The following is a 16,365-nucleotide window of genomic DNA, read 5'->3' as shown; positions in this document are numbered from 1 at the left end:
ACGCTTAAAGAAACTGGAAAGACACTCGGTAGCGCGCATACCTCCGCCAGGCTGAACAGTTTATGTTTTGTAACCCACTGATGCGGATCTGGATTCGGACCTGAACCAAAATCTAATCTGCTTGTTCTTGTCACCTAACCAGCTCATCCACCTAGTTTAGTCATAACTCATCCATTACTTTTTAAAATATCATGTTATATACATCGCTTTTCACCCGATCTCTCAATGGTGAAGAATCACTTAAAATTAAATAATTGTCGTATCCAAATCAAAATTCAGATCTTCACCAAAATCGAGTTGATTAGTCTTTATCACACACCCAAACTGTCCACCAGGTTTCGTCCAAATCCGTCCATAACCTTTTGAGATATCGTGCTATGTATTGTTTTTAGTCCCATCACTCAATGGTGAAGAATCACTTAAAAATTAATAATTATCGTATCTGAATCCATATTCAGATCTTCACCAAAATCGAATCGATTAGTCCTTGTCACACACACGACCTCTCTGCCAAAGTTTGTCCGAATCCGTCCACAATTTTGAGATATCTTGTTCACAGGCATAAAATCAAACAGCCAGGAGTGAAAACACAACCTCCGTCCACAATCAGTGGTGAAGGTAAAGAAGAGAGTAAAATGAGTTTAAAAACATATTGATTTATTGAAAACATTCCATTGGGTAAATCTCCGTTCCAAAATGTTGCACGATCTACACTTCGTATGCATGAAGATGCAATCAATCTCTTGTCGAAAAGTTTGTTTTTAATACATAGTCGAGGCTCATGGAAGAGCTGGTACATTGAATAGATCAGGACGAAACAGACAAAAACAAGATGCAAACCATGCATGGGGTGGAGAACATGGATAGAGAAGGAAATTCCAAGGAGGGAAAATTTTAATGAGGAGGCGTCTGTGTGGGATTAATGAGGGTAGAAAAGATCATGGTTTTGAATTGGGGATGATCTGAGATGATGGTGAACAGCTGTGTTGAAGACCTGGAGGGAACGATGAGATTGAAGAGGTTGGAAGTTGATTCCACAGGCAGGGAAAAAGAGGAACAAATGAGTGGAGGTGAGCAGTGATCCTGGATTTAGGTATTTTCACCAGAAGGGGGTTGATGGTGGACCATATGAGCCCTGTAGAAACCTGGGGGTTGGAGTGGGAACGAGGGGGAGGGGGGCACAGAAGGAGCAGAGGGTGCAAGACCAGAAAGGAGGTGGTAGAAGGCAGAGAGACCATAACCACCACCACACCCATTGTTATTATTATTATTATTATGACACTCATCAACTACACAGACAAAATCTAAAATCAGCTGGGGAGTGTTAACTACCATCATCAATCACCTAAACGTAGGGAAGGAAAGGACGACAAATCGAATCACGTCTTCCTGATGGCGTCCTTTAAGAGTTCCGCAGCTTCCTTTTGAACCTGAACAACAATTCAGATAAACTCGTTAAAGAAATCGTTTCAACCTCTGCATGTGTCTGCACAACATGGAAACAACTAATTCACTTTCTTCTCCATAACAAACCAGACTCATTTTACACTCTGCCAGGAATCACAAGCTCTTACTCTTACATTAGTTTGTTTCATTCCCCATCCTCACGACAAAGTTCTACGAACTGTAAAACTTCCACAATATTGTCAAACAAGGATCACCGAGGCAATCTTGGGTAATTGGACAACACACTTTGTTGTTTGACCTTCACTCTCTTAAACAGGCTTGCCAAGCAAGACTACCCCCGCCACATCGAGCAGTCCCCCCTTCTGCACCTAGTAACGACCGGTCCCGTCGCACCCAGTAACGACCGCCTCCGCCACACCGAGCAGTCGCCCCTTCTTCACCTTGTAACGACTGGTCCCATCGCACCCAGTAGCGACCGCCCCCACCACACCTAGCAGTCGCCCCTTCTTTGCCGAGTAATGACTGGTCGACTGGTCCCGTGGCACCCAGTAGCGACCGCCTCCGCCACACCTAGCAGTCGCCCCTTCTTTGCCTAGTAATGACTGGTCCCGTGGCACCCAGTAGCGACCGCCTCCGCCACACCTAGCAGTCGCCCCTTCTTCGCCTAGTAACGACCGGTCCCGTCGCACCCAGTAGCGACCGCCCCCGCCACACCTAGCATTCGCCCCTTCTTCGCTGAGTAAGACCGGTCCCGTCGCACCCAGTAGCGACCGCGTAGTAACGCGTAGTAACGACAGGTCCCGTCGCGTCTAGCAGCGACCGCCTCTGCCGCCTCTGCTGCGTCTTGTAGCGACCGCCTCTGCCGCGTCTAGTAGCGACCACCCCTGCCGTGTCTAGTAGCGACCACCCCTGCCGTGTCTAGTAGCGACCACCCCTGTCGTGTCTAGTAGCGACCACACCTGCCAACGACAGTCCAGTAGCTACTAGTCCATTTGCGTGTAGTGACCGCCACCACAGCACTTGCCTGTCCTCCTCATTTCATACCTGCCCGTTCTCCTCAGTTCATACCTGCCCGTTCTCCTCAGTTCATACCTGCCCGTTCTCCTCAGTTCATACCTGCCTGTTCTCCTCAGTTCATACCTGCCTGTTCTCCTCAGTTCATACCTGCCTGTTCTCCTCAATTCATACCTGCCTATCCTCTTCAGTTCTTGCAGGAAACTGCTGAGCCTTCGTCAGCCACAGCAGCGCATACCTCTGATTTCCCAGCTTCAGCAAGGTCTTGCCGAGCATGAGTAAGTTCTTGCTGTAAAAGTTTGGCTCAACTGCAAAAACCACAACACAATCACCATAACATCACTTGTTACTATAACATTAAATAAAAGGTGTAACTGTTCAATATGGGGAAACAACAGATCACATGAGATCTATTTTAGAAGGTCTTGGCCGTTTTTAGGGCAATAAAATGTCTGAGCCAGTTGGATAATTGTCCAATATGAGGTTTGTATCTTACTATAATTCACCAAATGTCCGTCCGTCCGTCTGTCTGTCTGTCTGTCTGTCCGTCCGTCCATCCGTCCGTCAGTCCGTCCATTCGAAGGTATGGCAAAAAACGGCTGAACCGATCGCAACGATATTTTGGGTGGGTAATCCTGGGATCTCCTGGAGTAAAATAGGCTATATTGTTTTTCCAATTTCAGCTTTGGCCTCCAGCATTTTCAGGTTTGGACTCCTGCATAACGTTATTTTCCCGGGTGCCGCACAAACGGCTGCACCGATGGGACTCGGTGACCTCGGACAAAGACCTTTTATAAGGACATGGGTTGAATCCCTGCTTGAGAGAATGCCAACCCCCTCCCCGCCATCACGGTCGTCTCTCCAACTCACAATCCCACAAGATATGCGGAAAGGACGACCCAAAACCAATTATCTTCTTTTTGATTCGTATATAAACATCATTAAAAGTAAATAATGACCTCGGCCAAAGTTCAAATGACGGGAGTTTAATCTCTACATGAGAGAATTCCACATAGCTATTTGGGCGGTGTATACGCTAACAGATCGCTGTCTCCATCAATCTTGCCAAAGCTGTAACACCTATCGGCTCAAAATCCTTTTAACTGTTGACTTGGTTGTTTTTACAATGAAGGAAACATTAACAATGTTGTTGAAAGTTTATTTTGTGATTAATTTGTGATTGGAGTTATGCTGTTTGGAATGAAAAAAGGAGATATCGAGTTCAAGTGAATGACGACATGCCGTGATGGTTTCTACCTTCTAAACGTGAACTTCGCGGATCGCCATATGCAGATTCGCCACGGACCCACGATCGATGTTTCTATACGTGAACGTACCCATTTGTTTGTGAACGGGTACGTTTTTCATGGAAGTCCTTCACGAACTTGCTGTCCATGTCTGACGTGCGACTGAGGGTGCCACAAGAATGTGGAATTTATTGGTTTCATGCTTTAGCATTTGCTGTATTTGCATTGCCTGTTTGCTTCCGGCCTCCCACCCGTGCGTAGCACGAGTATCTCACTAGTAATGATAATTATCCAAGTTAGGGCTTGTATAATGATAATTATCCAAGTTAGGGCTTGTATAATGATAAATTGTCCAAGTTAAGATTTGTATAATTATAATTGTCCAGGTTAGGGCTTGTGTCATGATAATTGTTTTTAAAACATTTGCACACATCCCCACCCCATTTAAGTTTCAAATTACTTTGATTTTGTTTCCACGTAATATTTTTGTGCAAGATATTTTTAGCTGCGACGAGCAGCTCTATGAGAGGACCGCGTTGTTGTTCTTGTTGTTGGGGTGCCTTTTTGAATAGCGCATGCGCAATGGCACATACACTCGGACGTGCGTTGGTATGAGGTAACGTATGCTTTGTAAGGCAATCAATGTAATTGTTATCATGTTGGGATATATACTGAAGCGCAAAAGAAACTTACCACCTTTGAAACCTTTAAATATCAACAATAACACTGCGTGTAGTAAATGTGTGAACTTATTTGTGGACAATAGTGTCCTCACTGTCAGACAAAACGGTCACGGATGGTCACTTGAACCTTCAATGGTCACTTCATAGCACAGCTGTTGAACAGCCGTTTTGACTGTCAGTGATTAGCCAAGGGGTACGGGATGATTTTAATGAGCTGCACGTGATGTCTTGATATTGGCTTTAAAAAGGCCAGTGCAAAATGGGCATTTCAATCAACATGCCACGATTGTCAAGGGATCAACGGCAGCGTGCCCTGGGCATGCTGCAAGGCGGACTGAGCTACCGTGAGGTGGCACGTCGCCTTGGCTGTTCACACCAGACGATATCGGCCCTGGTGGACAGAGACACCCTCCACAACTCTGCAGATGACAGACCTCGATCAGGGAGGCCAAGAGTCACCACTGCAAGGCAGGACAGGCAGATGGTCCGAAGTCACCTGCGGGATCGATTCCGTCCAGCATCCCGCACTGCGGCAGAAACTCCGGGGCGTGCAAACCCACGGATCTCCAATGATACTGCACGAAGACGACTGCATGACTATGGTCTGACTGCCAGAAGACCATACAGAGGCCCCGTGATGACGGCTGCCCATCGCCGCAACCGACAGATGGTGCCAGCAGCATCAGCGGTGGACCTTGGCACAGTGGAACGAGGTCGCTTTCAGCGATGTCAAGGTTCTGTGTGGACAGTCCTGATGGGCGTGAGCGTGTCTGGAGAAGAACTGGCGAGCGATATGCCGATTGTTGCGTGCGTCAGGCCAACAGGTGGGGTGGCCCAAGTGTGATGGTGTGGGCCGCCATATCAGGCCGGTACAGGACGCCGCTGGTGGTTGTGGATGGGAATCTTAACGCCCAGCGGTATGTGGATAACATCCTGCGACCTCATCTGCTGCCATTCCTGGTAGACCACCCAGAACTGAGAACCTTTCAGCATGACAACGCTCGTCCCCATGCTGCTCGCTTTACCACTGCATTTCTCCAAGGCGAGAACATCAACACCATGCAGTGGCCTGCGCTCTCCCCTGACCTGAATCCCATAGAGCACCTGTGGGATGAGCTTGGGAGACGCGTAGTTGGCAGGGCCAGGACACGGGCAGAGCTGCTTCAGACATTGAGGACAGAGTGGGACAGAATCCAGCAGCAATCCATCAAAAGACTGGTAGGCAGTATACGCCGACGATGCACTGCCTCTATCCAAAACAATGGTGGCCACACACGCTATTGAAAGGGGACTGACATTGCACCCTGTGCTGTTCTGTACTGTAGAACAAACTGATGAGATGGTGTATCTTGGTCAAAAACTTGACATGTCATCAATAAAATGCCAATGTTTCAATAAGCAATTGTTGGTTTGTTTTATTTTGAACTGTTACAATTTTATTACATTTCACTGCGCCAAGGTCCACCGCTGATGCTGCTGGCACCATATCTGTCGGTTGCGGCGATGGGCAGCCGTCATCACGGGGCCTCTGTATGGTCTTCTGGCAGTCAGACCATAGTCATGCAGTCGTCTTCGTGCAGTATCATTGGAGATCCGTGGGTTTGCATGCCCCGGAGTTTCTGCCGCAGTGCGGGATGCTGGACGGAATCGATCCCGAAGGTGACTTCGGACCATCTGCCTGTCCTGCCTTGCAGTGGTGACTCTTGGCCTCCCTGATCGAGGTCTGTCATCTGCAGAGTTGTGGAGGGTGTCTGTCCACCAGGGCCGATATCGTCTGGTGTGAACAGGAAAGGCGACGTGCCACCTCACGGTAGCTCAGTCCGCCTTGCAGCATGCCCAGGGCACGCTGCTGTTGATCCCTTGACAATCGTGGCATGTTGATTGAAATGCCCATTTTGCACTGGCCTTTTTAAAGCCAATATCAAGACATCACGTGCAGCTCATTAAAATCATCCCATACCCCTTGGCTAATCACTGACAGTCAAAACGGCTGTTCAACAGCTGTGCTATGAAGTGACCATTGAAGGTTCAAGTGACCATCCGTGACTGTTTTGTCTGACAGTGAGGACACTATTGTCCACAAATAAGTTCACACATTTACTACTCGCAGTGTTATTGTTGATATTTAAAGGTTTCAAAGGTGGTAAGTTTATTTTGCATTTCAGTATAGATAAATAACATTAATGACATTAATAACATTAATGAATTAACATTAACATTACCAGAAATAACATTCACGTCCATACATTATATGTAATCAGTTGATGAAGCATGTTGCGTCGCAAAACAAAGGACAACACCAGAACTGAAAGACAAAAAGACGCTAGTGCATGCGTATAATTTAATGACTGGTCGAATTTGGTTGCGCATATTGCAACGGATATCCTCATGATTCTACACGTCGCAGCTGGTGACCACACTGTGGTCATTTTTCTCTTGTTCTATTCCAAGAAATACTGCAAAAAGGACCTTTTTCCACCGTCTCATGGTGAAAGCTAGAAATGTGCAAATATAAACCTTCTGTATTTTCATGGGTTTATAAACATCAATGAGAAAATGAAGTGGGGGGTGGGGGGGTAGGGGTGGGGAGCATGAGAGAGGAGGTTCTCTACCACCCTTAACTGTATACAATTTGATCACAAGACAAGTAACAATCGATTCCTCTCTACACCATTTTAGAAATCTCTCTCCCGCCGATGCGGAACTTGTCACGTGCGGTGAAAATATGAAAGACAAGAAGTGAAAGAATTAATTTTTTTAAATCTTGTGATTATTTATCAGTGTATAATTTCCACGGATGCATCTATCTATAATTCCAGTAATCTCTGTGTGTATGTTTGTCTGTGACCGCTGTTTCTCGACAACCACGGGTCCGATATACTTGAAACTTGCCAGGTATATTGCTGGGGACCCGAGGATGTGCCTTTTCAAGGTTTCATATTAATCGGACAAGTAGTTACCGAGCTATGTCCAAAAAACGATTCAACCAATCAGAGAGCAGCGAGTTATCACGTGTGCCGAACGTGGCGAACAGACTCTGCCTCGGACGGCACATTTGAGAGCGTATTCATTTATTTCACGTTGGCAAACTATGTTGCCGCTATGTTGGCGTTAAACTATGTTTTAAAACTAATTAAAACTAATTTGCGATTCTTTCGCTTTCCTGCGCGTTTGTGCACGCTATGGCGATTTCTTTACCAAACTCCACAAGCCGTTCGCTTTGGACCAAACCATTTCATGTAAATAGAGGGGGGGGGATTGTCACCGTACTCGCAAGCCGTTCGCTTTGGACCAAACCATTTCATGTAAATAGAGGGGGGGGATTGTCACCGTACTCGCAAGCCGTTCGCTTTGGACCAAACCATTTCATGTAAATAGAGGGGGGGGATTGTCACCGTACTCGCAAGCCGTTCGCTTTGGCTTTGCGAATGGACCAAACCATTTCATGTAAATAGAGGGGGGGGATATAATTTTAGATATACGTATATATATAGTACGGGCATGCCCTAGTAGATGTAATCACACATTGTTGCAGTTTTTCGTATAAAATAGACATTTTGCGTATAGGTACGCATGTCTGTACATCATGTTACAAGCTCGTTCCAGATTAAATGTTTTGTGTTTTTTAGTATATGTAGTCAAGGTTCGAGGAAGAGCTAGTACTAGTACAATGAACCAATCAGGATGCAACAGGACAAAAGGAGCAGCAGAGAGAGACAGAGACAGACAAGGGGGGGGGATGGGGGGGGGGGACACCAACAAAAGAATTGAAGGCCAGGGATATAAGGAGACAGACAAACAATGCGTGTAGGAGCAATGGAGGATGCATGGGGTGGACAAGATGGATACAGAAAGAATCTCTCAGGAAGGAAAACTGGAAATTTGGGAGAAGGGGGGATTGGAGCGAGGGGAGAGGGGAGAGAACCGGGATGTGGTGGGATGATGATCATATAACAATAAGTCTTACCTTTCTCTGCTCTTGTAAAATACTGCAGCGCCTGTACAAACACATCAACAAAATGACCACAATGAAAGTGGATTAATACTCACACCAAGGAACAAACGATGCTTCAAATAACTCGTTAAAGGTGGGCGCGATTCGGAAAATTTTAAGTCCGCTTACCGCTTATCCGCTCCGCCAGCCCGTGTAGTCCGATTAGCTTATCCGCTTCAGCGGCCGAAAATCTTAGTCCGCTTACCGCTTATCCGCTTCGATTCGATTTTTTAAAAGCGCTTCGACGTTTTTAAAGCGCTTTTTGACGTTTCTAAACGGAATTTAATGCGTTTTAAGCCTAAATAGCCATTTCTAACTACTACAAAGACAAACAAAGCTTTTAAGATCAAAAATATACATTTTTATTTAAATAAAATTTATTCAAAATTTATTGAAATAAAGTTTTCCACTCGACTCTACTCTACTCTACAGTTAATTTAAATATAATTTTAATATATGCAAGTTACATTAAAGAAAAATCAATTTGCCCGTCCTTTCTTTGACAAGAGAGTCTACTAGTCAACAGACTAGCAGTCTGTTGACTAGTCCTCGTCTTCCTCCTCCACCTCGTGGGCCTTCTTGAGGAATTGTCTGTGTCCATTGTCACGTTGATCTCAGCCGACTCGATTGAGTCCAGCAACATCCTGCTCTCGCTGCGCGCGAGCTGAGGGGTCAGGGCGCAGATCTCCTGACTGTCCTCCACGTCCCCCATCATGTTGACCGCCGGGTTGTGGATGTCGCTGTGCTGGGACTGCTGGTTTGCGTCGCTCGTGTGCCTGTCCCTGGCACTGCCGCTGGGCTGGAGAGTCAGAAATCTCTCCATCTTGACGTTATTGCCGCTCTAGCGTCCAATAAAATATTCAGTTTTCACTTATTATTCACTTAAATAAATATTCACAATTCTAGAGTAACGGCTCAGGCTAACAGCTGATTTGGCGAATCGCGATGCGCTTTAATTTTTCGGTAGTCCGCTTACGCTTATCTGCTTCGGTTTCCGGGGGTTGTTCCGATTCGCTTATCCGCTTCGAAAACGTTAGTCCGCTGCAGCGGATAAGCGGATAAGCGGACTTTCGAAGCGGACCGCCCACCTTTGTAACTCGTCTGTTTAAAAATATATATACATTTTCATGTACCGAGTGGTGAATGATGCAAAAGGTTTTCCCAAATTATGATCAAGTGTTATCTGATGCACACCTTTTAAATCATCCTTACACATATACGGCAGTCAGGTACCAATGGAACTGTGAAGGACTTAAGTGAAGCTAATGTTCCATTGGTTTCGGAACGTTACAATGTCCTGGCCATCCAACGTTGGTGTTGTTCATCCTGATGGTAATTTACCTCCTGGGGCACTGAACTTGTTCATCTGCACATTAAGTTACTTCCTGTCGTGTTAAACGTGTAGTTGTACTGCACATTATGTCCTGATGTTTGGATCCTGTTTTGTTATATGGTAAGTTACATCCCATTATGTGGATCCTGCTTTCCTATATGGTAAGTTACATCCCATTATGTGGATCCTGTTTTCTTATATGGTAAGTCACATCCCATTATGTGGATCCTGTTTTCCTATATGGTAAGTTACATCCGATTATGTGGATCCTGTTTTCCTATATGGTAAGTTACATCCCATTATGTGGATCCTGTTTTCCTATATGGTAAGTTACATCCCATTATGTGGATCCTGTTTTCCTATATGGTAAGTTACATCCCATTATGTGGATCCTGTTTTCTTATATGGTAAGTCACATCCCATTATGTGGATCCTGTTTTCTTATATGGTAAGTTACATCCCATTATGTGGATCCTGTTTTCCTATATGGTAAGTTACATCCCATTATGTGGATCCTGTTTTCCTATATGGTAAGTTACATCCCATTATGTGGATCCTGTTTTCCTATATGGTAAGTTACATCCCATTATGTGGATCCTGTTTTCCTATATGGTAAGTTACATCCCATTATGTGGATCCTGTTTTCCTATATGGTAAGTTACATCCCATTATGTGGATCCTGTTTTCCTATATGGTAAGTTACATCCCATTATGTGGATCCCGTTTTCCTATATGGTAAGTTACATCCCATTATGTGGATCCTGTTTTCCTATATGGTAAGTTACATCCCATTATGTGGATCCTGTTTTCCTATATGGTAAGTTACATCCCATTATGTGGATCCTGTTTTCCTATATGGCAAGTTACATCCCAATATGTGGATCCTGTTTTCTTATATGGTAAGTTACATCCCATTATGTGGATCTTGTTTTCCTATATGGCAAGTTACATCCCATTATGTGGATCCTGTTTTCCTATATGGCAAGTTACATCCCAATATGTGGAACCTGTTTTCGCTATACAGTAAGTTACATCCCAGTATGTGGAACCTGGTTCCCTATACAGTAAGTTACATCCCAATATGTGGAACCTGGTTCCCCTATACAGTAAGTTACATCCCAGTATGTGGAACCTGGTTCCCCTATACAGTAAGTTACATCCCAGTATGTGGAACCTGGTTCCCTATACAGTAAGTTACATCCCAGTATGTGGAACCTGGTTCCCTATACAGTAAGTTACATCCCAATATGTGGAACCTGTTTTTGCTATACAGTAAGTTACATCCCAATATGTGGAACCTTTTTCCCTATACAGTAAGTTACATCCCAATATGTGGAACCTTTTTCCCTGTACAGTAAGTTACATCCCAATATGTGGAACCTGGTTCCCTATACAGTAAGTTACATCCCAATATGTGGAACCTGGTTCCCTATACAGTAAGTTACATCCCAATATGTGGTACCTGTTTTCGCTATACAGTAAGTTACATCCCAATATGTGGAACCTGGTTCCCTATACAGTAAGTTACATCCCAATATGTGAAACCTGTTTTCGCTATACAGTAATTTACATCCCAGTATGTGGAACCTGGTTCCCCTATACAGTAAGTTACATCCCAATATGTGGAACCTGTTTTCGCTATACAGTAATTTACATCCCAATATGTGGAACCTGGTTCCCTATACAGTAAGTTACATCCCAATATGTGGAACCTGTTTTCGCTATACAGTAAGTTACATCCCAATATGTGGACCCTTTTTCCCGATACAGTAAGTTACATCCCAGTATGTGGAACCTGGTTCCCCTATACAGTAAGTTACATCCCAATATGTGGAACCTGTTTTCGCTATACAGTAAGTTACATCCCAATATGTGGAACCTGGTTCCCTATACAGTAAGTTACATCCCAATATGTGGAACCTGTTTTCGCTATACAGTAAGTTACATCCCAATATGTGGACCCTTTTTCCCTATACAGTAAGTTACATCCCAGTATGTGGAACCTGGTTCCCCTATACAGTAAGTTACATCCCAATATGTGAAACCTGTTTTCGCTATACAGTAAGTTACATCCCGATATGTGGAACCTGGTTCCCTATACAGTAAGTTACATCCCGATATGTGGAACCTGTTTTCGCTATACAGTAAGTTACATCCCAATATGTGGAACCTGGTTCCCTATACAGTAAGTTACATCCCAATATGTGGTACCTGGTTCCCTATACAGTAAGTTACATCCCGATATGTGGAACCTGGTTCCCTATACAGTAAGTTACATCCCGATATGTGGAACCTGTTTTCGCTATACAGTAAGTTACATCCCAATATGTGGACCCTTTTTCCCTATACAGTAAGTTACATCCCAATATGTGGAACCTTTTTCCCTATACAGTAAGTTACATCCCAATATGTGGAACCTTTTTCCCTGTACAGTAAGTTACATCCCAATATGTGGAACCTTTTTCCCTATACAGTATACACTTTTCCCTATACAGTATACATTTCGCTACCTGATGAAAACTCGTGCTCGCCAACTTGAAAGACTCCGCAATAAAACAGGTCTCACAGTTCACTCCCAGGCCTACAAGGACCACATACAACACTATAAAGATGCCCTCTCCCACGCCCGCTCCGCCTACTACTCTCAAATTATCCACTCTGGCTCCGGAAACCCAAAAGCACTCTTCTCTACAATAAACAAACTCCTCAGCCCCCTGAACACCACCACCCAGTCATTCACAATAGACAACTGCATCTCCTTCCTTTCATTCTTCCAACGCAAAATTGAAAACATCTACAACAGCTTGACCACCGCCGCACCTGCTCCCCCTCAAACCACCTGCCCCCCCTTATCCTGCCATCCCCTGTCTCAATTCTCCCCAGTCTCCCCTACTGACCTCTCTGAACTCCTCATCGGAATGAAAACTGCCACCTGCACTCTTGACCCCATCCCCTCCAGCTTTGTCAAGGCCTCCCTTCCTGCTCTCTCTCCACTTATCATTGCAACAATAAACTCCTCCCTGTCTACAGGCATCGTCCCACCATCCCTCAAAATTGCTGCTGTTACCCCCATTCTGAAAAAACCTGGACTAAACCCTGACACCCTAAATAACTTCAGACCCATCTCCAACCTACCCTTTCTGTCAAAGGTTTTGGAACGCGCTGTAGCCACTCAACTCAAACATCACCTCTCTGCCAATAACCTGTATGAAACATTCCAATCCGGATTCCGCTCCAACCACAGTACTGAAACTGCTCTCCTCAAAATCACCAACGACCTTCTCCTCTCCTCTGACGCTGGCAACCTCAACATTCTCATCCTCCTCGACCTCAGCGCCGCCTTTGACACCATCGATCACACCATCCTCCTCACCCGACTTGAATCCACCTTTAACATTACCGGCACTGCCCTCTCTTGGATTAAATCATACCTCTCTGACAGACGTCAGTTCATCTCCATCAATAACTGCAAATCCCCCACTGCTCCCCTCCCCCAAGGTGTCCCCCAAGGTTCAGTTCTTGGCCCCCTCCTCTTCATCCTTTACCTGTCCCCCCTCGGTCACTTAATCCGCCGTCATGGTCTCCAATTCCACTGCTTCGCCGATGACATCCAGCTTTTCATCTCCACCAAGTCCATCTCCACCGCCACCCACTCTATCCTGACAAACTGCATCACTGAAATAAAATCCTGGCTTCAAATCAACTTCCTCAAACTTAACTGTGATAAATCTGAAATAATCATCATTGGCCCAAAAACGCTCACCAAGTCCACCCATAACTTTGCCCTCAACATCGACGGTTTCCCAGTATCCACCTCCCCTCACATCCGGAATCTTGGCATCATCTTTGACCAAACCCTCTCCTTCGACAAATACACTAAACAGATCACAAAGACAGCCTTCTTTCACCTGAAAAACATCGCCCGTCTCCGTCCATCCCTCTCCTCCGTGGCTGCAGAAACCCTCATCCACGCCTTCATCACTTCCCGTCTGGACTACTGCAATAGCCTCCTTTATGGTTCACCCTCAACAATCACCAATAAACTCCAATACATTCAGAACTCCGCTGCCCGTCTACTCACCCATTCCCGGACCCATGACCACATCACCCCCGTCCTTTACAAGCTTCACTGGCCCCCCATCTCCCAGAGAATCCAGTACAAAATCCTCCTCTTGACCTACAAAGCCCTCCATAACCTGGCCCCATCCTACCTGGCTGACCTCCTCTCCAGACACACTCCCACCCGCAACCTCCGCTCTGCTGGTACCAACCTCCTGACCCCCCCCATCCGGACCAAATTTAGATCCTGGGGGGACAGGGCCTTCTCCATCGCTGCTCCCACCCTCTGGAACTCGCTACCTCACACCATCAGAGACTCCTCCTCACTCACCACATTCAAAACATCACTCAAGACCCACCTGTTCAACACTGCATTCAACATTTAACCCACAGCATCTAACCCCTGACTATCTCCTCTCCTTCTCCCTCCTTTGTGCTTTGAATATTTCCCTATTGATTCTTCTTTTTTTTTGCAACTGTCTTTATGTTTTGCTATGCATTATGTTTTGCACTCTGTCAAAGCGTCTTTGGGCTTCCTGAAAAGCGCTATATAAAATAAATGCATTATTATTATTATTAATATGTGGAACCTGTTTTCGCTATACAGTAAGTTACATCCCAGTATGTGGAACCTGGTTCCCCTATACAGTAAGTTACATCCCAATATGTGGAACCTTTTTCCCTATACAGTAAGTTACATCCCAATATGTGGAACCTGTTTTCGCTATACAGTAAGTTACATCCCAGTATGTGGAACCTGGTTCCCCTATACAGTAAGTTACATCCCAATATGTGGAACCTGGTTCCCCTATACAGTAAGTTACATCCCAGTATGTGGAACCTGGTTCCCCTATACAGTAAGTTACATCCCAATATGTGGAACCTGTTTTCGCTATACAGTAAGTTACATCCCAATATGTGGAACCTGGTTCCCTATACAGTAAGTTACATCCCAATATGTGGAACCTGTTTTCGCTATACAGTAAGTTACATCCCAATATGTGGAACCTGGTTCCCTATACAGTAAGTTACATCCCAATATGTGGAACCTGGTTCCCTATACAGTAAGTTACATCCCAATATGTGGAACCTGTTTTCGCTATACAGTAAGTTACATCCCAATATGTGGAACCTGGTTCCCTATACAGTAAGTTACATCCCAATATGTGGAACCTGTTTTCGCTATACAGTAAGTTACATCCCAATATGTGGAACCTGTTTTCACTATACAGTAAGTTACATCCCAATATGTGGAACCTGGTTCCATATACAGTAAGTTACATCCCAATATGTGGAACCTGTTTTCGCTATACAGTAAGTTACATCCCAATATGTGGAACCTGTTTTCGCTATACAGTAAGTTACATCCCAATATGTGGAACCTGGTTCCCTATACAGTAAGTTACATCCCAATATGTGAACCCTGGTTCCCTATACAGTAAGTTACATCCCAATATGTGGAACCTGTTTTCGCTATACAGTAAGTTACATCCCAATATGTGGAACCTTTTTCCCTATACAGTAAGTTACATCCCAATATGTGGAACCTGTTTTCGCTATACAGTAAGTTACATCCCAATATGTGGAACCTGGTTCCCTATACAGTAAGTTACATCCCAATATGTGGAACCTGTTTTCGCTATACAGTAAGTTACATCCCAATATGTGGAACCTTTTTCCCTATACAGTAAGTTACATCCCAATATGTGGAACCTGTTTTCGCTATACAGTAAGTTACATCCCAATATGTGGAACCTTTTTCCCTATACAGTAAGTTACATCCCAATATGTGGAACCTGTTTTCGCTATACAGTAAGTTACATCCCAATATGTGGAACCTTTTTCCCTATACAGTAAGTTACATCCCAATATGTGGAACCTGTTTTCGCTATACAGTAAGTTACATCCCAATATGTGGAACCTGGTTCCCTATACAGTAAGTTACATCCCAATATGTGGAACCTGGTTCCCTATACAGTAAGTTACATCCCAATATGTGGAACCTGGTTCCCTATACAGTAAGTTACATCCCAATATGTGGAACCTGGTTCCCTATACAGTAAGTTACATCCCAATATGTGGAACCTGGTTCCCTATACAGTAAGTTACATCATCAGAGAAACGGTTCAGTTTGACTTATATTAGTTACCTCCTTAAATGTTGAACTTGGTGGTGTTGCAAAAAGCACAGATGCTATCCTGTGCTGATACCAGGGCATCTCCGCAAATGTATAACACCTGCGGGGTTGAGGGGGGGGGGGGGGACAAAGGATATAGTGCAAACATTAATAATGACGTCATGCAGAACAAATGTAGTTCAACAATAAACAAACCAAGGAGACTTGCTAATAACTGGTTGAAACTTGTTTTCCACAAATGAAAACTTTGCAGCACTTTGATCGATTAGTGCTGCATCAATAACTGCAGAGTTCATAGAACACGTCACCCCCATGGAGTCTTGAGAAAAAGGACATGGGAAGGGTCTTTTCAACTCTTGCTTTGCATTTCTGAGCACAACCTGTATTTCCTACGAGCTGCCATTTTGTCTGAGTCTCGATATTCCCCAATGCTGAGCAGGTGCAGCAAATTTGATTGGTTGAGATAGTGTAAAATTTTGGACAAGTAGTGT

At 44.7% G+C, this 16,365-nt stretch overlaps 1 protein-coding gene across 7 annotated transcripts in view; it reads right to left on the bottom strand.

Moving 5' to 3' along the window:
- Positions 1-636: 636 nt before the first annotated feature.
- RMDN1 (regulator of microtubule dynamics 1) overlaps positions 637-16,365 on the bottom strand; it is a 35,673-nt gene continuing 19,944 nt past the window's right edge. Inside the window, exons 7-11 of one of the 7 annotated variants that reach the window (XR_010985956.2) lie at positions 15,887-15,974; positions 8,319-8,349; positions 2,660-2,729; positions 1,333-1,430; positions 637-1,145 (exon numbers count right to left, since the gene is read on the bottom strand). Coding sequence is in view for 5 of the 7 variants with exons in the window: in XM_068127982.2 (XP_067984083.2) it covers positions 1,380-1,430; positions 2,596-2,729; positions 8,319-8,349; positions 15,887-15,974 (304 nt within the window). In the remaining 2 variants the exon portion in view is untranslated. Of the gene's footprint in view, positions 1,146-1,332; positions 1,431-2,595; positions 2,730-8,318; positions 8,350-15,886; positions 15,975-16,365 lie in introns of all 7 variants that reach the window. The other 6 variants (XR_010985955.2, XM_068127982.2, XM_068127984.2 and 3 more) reach the window with 6 other exon arrangements.

This window comes from Myxine glutinosa, chromosome 9, assembly GCF_964187855.1.
Source record: "Myxine glutinosa chromosome 9, kmMyxGlut1.1, whole genome shotgun sequence".
In the NCBI taxonomy this organism is placed as follows: Eukaryota; Metazoa; Chordata; class Myxini; order Myxiniformes; family Myxinidae; genus Myxine; species Myxine glutinosa.
This window is presented reverse-complemented; position numbering and strand designations above follow the sequence as displayed.